Source organism: Malania oleifera, chromosome 5 (assembly GCF_029873635.1).
Source record: "Malania oleifera isolate guangnan ecotype guangnan chromosome 5, ASM2987363v1, whole genome shotgun sequence".
NCBI lineage: Eukaryota > Viridiplantae > Streptophyta > Magnoliopsida > Santalales > Ximeniaceae > Malania > Malania oleifera.
The window spans coordinates 3,761,619-3,766,083 of record NC_080421.1 but is presented as its reverse complement, the minus strand read 5'-3'; the positions used below and the strand labels follow the sequence as shown (position 1 = coordinate 3,766,083).

The following is a 4,465-nucleotide window of genomic DNA, read 5'->3' as shown; positions in this document are numbered from 1 at the left end:
CAATCAACCCAAATTTTGGAAATAAGCACTTTTTTCCGGCGAATTACTTAAAAGAAAATTTTAACGTATAAGTGTGTGGCATGAGATTAATTAACAAATAATCGTATATGAATTTGTTGAAATTGTTATAATATGATATTGTGAGTATGTGGTGTAATACTAATTTATAGATTTATGTATATAATTGGATTACTGTGAAATTTTAAAAGGACAAATTTGATATGAATATGGAGATATGACAGTTTATTTTCATTAATTATGAAATGGTAAGTTAGATTTTACATTTGATTGAAAAAAATGAAATGGTGATACCAAATATAAAAACACTAAGTGAAATCTATACTGACATCGGCATAGTTTCATAAAACTTATTTACTTGAAGGGTAGTTTCATAAATCAAAATCTAAAAATTTAAAAAGTAAAAAAAAATAAAACAAATAATAATAAACAATTCCTAAAGCTAAATATATTATGAATTTATATTTTTCATTATAATTATAAATATATACAAATATATTATGACATCATCATCAGTTCGATCGGTGGCATTTTCAGATCTGCACTAATTTAATTTTCAAAATCATGGTATCAAGTAATATTTAATTTTGAAGTCATATCACTATTACAAATTATGTGCCCAATATCTCCCTCCTATCATTTTTTTTACCCGTATGCGCGATCACATGATAGCACAAGCGCTGGGGTTCTCGTCGCTGAACGCCGTGGTGTACCGCACTTCGGCTGAGCTGGCGCGCGCAAGCTGCGCCACGTGTGGGTCGTACGAGTTCCGCACGTACCCCGGGGGGGCCTTCTTATCGTACACCCCGGGTGCGTAGGGGTGGGCGACGACTTCGTATGGCACGTAGGGCCAGAGCTCCGCCTTCTTGCCCGTCCGATGGCAGACGCGTGCCACCACCTTGGCCGGCTCCACGTATCCCACGACGGTCAGCTTGTTCTGCTTGCGCTCCACCTCCACCTGCTTCACACCTTTCATCCCCTCCACCGCCCGCCTCACCTTCCGCTCGCATCCTTCGCAGTCTATCCTCACCCTTATCTCCACCGTCTGATCAAACAAAAATCACATCACAGCAAAAATCAAAAATCAAAAGTGGGATGCGGCCTCAAAGGCGGACAAAACCAAAGTGGTTGGAACCGAGGAATAACAAGCACTGATTTGGTGTTGGCCGTTGGGAACTTCAGGATACTACAGACACTACGAATTAACTGAGCCAATGAAATTCTGCCACGTCAAAAACGGTCCAATACGATTCAAAAAGAGTTAGGATCTTCTGTGGTACGATACTACGATTTCCCAGAGAAAAGGAAATCAATAGCAAGCGATACTTTTCTCCTTCGCGAGGAAAGAAGTGGGTAGTCAAATTACTATCTTACCTATCTAGTTAAGGAGCTACGCAACTATTCCAAAATTCGCAAGAAAAGACGGGCTAGTCCCGTTATTTTAACAGTTCGCCAAGACCAACGGAAGCCGACCACGTGTTTCCCGACGGGGCTGGCGCTCAGTTGCGGAGCTCTAAGCTCGGAACTTGGAACTGGGAACTGGCTCCGCTCTTTCAAGAGAAAGAAATTATTTTTCGAAAATAGTAACGAAATTTTTGAGAAAAGAGAAGAACACAGATCCAGCACGATTATCATGAAATAGCTGGACCGAACGATTCAAGCGAAGAGTAGGCGCAGGCCTGGCTACTTCACGAACTGAGAACAGATGTAAGCTACCATATGACTCAATTTACGGCGTGCCTTCTTTTTTTTTTTAAATTTGAAAATGAAAAGAAGACGAGTGAAGAAGATAGGTAGAAGCAAGAAGACATCAGAGAAGCAGTGTACAGTACCTGCAGTTGCTTCCGCCTTCTGTGCTTGGAACCGACATGGGAGCAATCGAAGAACTCCGAGAGATGATCCAGAGCACCCATCACTCGCCCAGTCTAGCTCTCCCTCACTCTGTCTCGTCAATAGAAAAATCGGATTAGTTTCAGTTGAGAAAGGAAAATGTTTATAATGGAGTCGGGACTAGTCCGGACGGTTCATTATATAGAGGGGCGATGAGCGAGGAATGGGCAGGTGTCCGGACTCCGGACCCACACCAGCACTCTCCCGCGTTGCTTCGAATCCGCCCCGTCGGATTCCTTCCTTGATGGCCCGTGACCGCCACGTGTCCAGACCTCGTAATTATTTTAAAAATGGGTCTTTGTTACGAAGCCGTCCTGCTACGGAGACAGTGCACCGCCTCTCGCGAGGGGGTTGTTCTTTTCATTAAGGAATCGCTTCGTCTCAATAGAAATGATGGTTCGGTGCAAAATTAAAAATGAGTTGATTTTTGAATATCACATTTCTTGAATTCTAATAAAAAGACGTAATCTTTTATTAAAATAAAAATTTTATAAATTTTGACAAAAATTTTTAATATTAATTATTATTAATTTTATTTTATATTCTCTTTTATTTTTTTATAAAAAATATAAAAAATAAAAATAAAAATGCTCAAATTTGTTTATAATGTTATTCCATCTACAAATAGTTAGGAGTGAATCTTTCATATCTCAATTTTTCTATCTTTTAAATTAATATTTTAAAAATAGTCTTAACAAATTAGTATACATAAGTGAATGGATCTACATATTTGCTCTACTAAAATTTTTTAAAATAAAGAAAAATTTTAGATAAATTGAGGATATTTTTTTTTCATTAAAATATTTATTTACATTTATTTTCAAAGGCAACAAATATGAACAGAAGTATTGGAATATTAGACATCAATGTACGTATTTTTTTTTTAATTCCTTGTTTTAGAAGTCATGTAAAAAATTTCTAAGTCCGTACTATAAAAAATTTCTAGGTCGTGTCTTATATATTATGGACAAAATTCTTCAGACCTCACGATTAGGTACGAGAACATAGTTACCTCAATTGAAGAGTCCAAAGATTTGACAGTGATAATGCTGGAATAATTGTTGATGTCCTTACAAGCACATCACTAACGATTAAATAAGGAATTGACAATTGGTGTTGAAAAAACCCTGGAGAATCAATTGAATATTTGCAATAAAAGGGATGAACCTTGGAAGCAAGCCGAATCAAATCAGGGAAGTCAAAATTCATGTAATAAGGGTAAAACCCACTTGAGCAACTGTTGGAAAATTAGGTGTGCTTCCATGTAGGAGATGGTTTCCATTTAAGGGAGACCAATTGGAACTCACAAGTGATAGGGAGATTATTGAGAATTTCACTTGCGTGTTTGTCCTACATTGAAAAAAATAGAGTGGATGATGAGTAACGACCTACTTACTTATCATATAATTAAACGCATATCACAAAGTCAACTCGAACCCGTAGGTAACGGGGACACACACTTGTCATATACAGTAGAAACCTAAACAGTAATAAATATAAATTATATCCATCAAATCATAAAATACATAATACGAGAGTCAACTACAATCCATAATAGTACTGTATTCATATATAATCCCCAAAAATATCAAAAAATATTTCTAGGCTCCCAGCGGGGTAGTACAACTAACTCAACGATGGCTTCGCTCTACCGGTCTTTCTCGTTTTCCTGAAAATTATTTAAGCTGGGATGAGACACCTCTTAGTAAGAAAAAATAAACTAAATACAGTTGTGTGACAATATAAATATTTAATGCTAATATAGTTATACAGTACATTTTGCATACTATAAAACATTAATCATGTAATAACTATATAAACATATACTTTCATATTTCTAATAAATCGTACTGTTCATGAACTTTCTATTATAGCTAATAATACTGAAAATTTATTCAGAATGAATAGTTAGTTGATATCATGTATTACCCCCCATGATGGGTTGTGCAGCCCGAAGATGGGACCCAAAAATGGTTGGCCGACCACTATCGATTCAAAAATATTTGTAAGTACGATGGGCCTTGCCACACCCTAGTCAGAACTATCAGGTGGACGTCTACAACTCTACACTGAAAGTCACATCAATTATCCATCTCCCATCCTCTCTACAAGCAGGGGCGGTTAGTACAAGTCTGAAACATAATAATTTGATATGTATAACTATGGTACCGTGCTCCTGAAACTGAACTGAACTATCCTCCGGGTTCTGATAATATATAACACATGATAATATACAATTTAACGTAAAAATATTGATAGCATTTTCTGAAATAACATTAATACATACGGCCTTGCGCCGATTACTTTCATATTTGCGGCCTTGTGCCGAACATTTCATAAATACGGCCTTGCGCCGACCATCAATCACAGCCTTGCGCCGAACATTTCATAAATAATAATTTGAGTAAACATGTTATTTATCATGTATTGTAAAATCGTAATGTGTTGCATTATTCCGTAATTTCTGAAAACATACTTTATCTATAAAATTGCCTTAACATAATACTTTTCACATAAAATAATATTCATACCATACAATGCTGAATGAGACCTTTAT

At 36.6% G+C, this 4,465-nt stretch overlaps 1 protein-coding gene across 1 annotated transcript; it reads right to left on the bottom strand.

Moving 5' to 3' along the window:
- Nucleotides 1-467: 467 nt before the first annotated feature.
- LOC131156643 (heavy metal-associated isoprenylated plant protein 26-like) lies at nt 468-2,021 on the bottom strand. The gene is made up of 2 exons (XM_058110490.1): nt 1,851-2,021; nt 468-1,063 (listed from the first exon to the last, which is right to left on the bottom strand). The coding sequence occupies exons 1-2, from the start codon at nt 1,929-1,931 to the stop codon at nt 680-682; spliced, it is 465 nt and encodes a 154-aa protein (XP_057966473.1). The 5' UTR covers nt 1,932-2,021; the 3' UTR covers nt 468-679.
- Nucleotides 2,022-4,465: the final 2,444 nt, after the last annotated feature.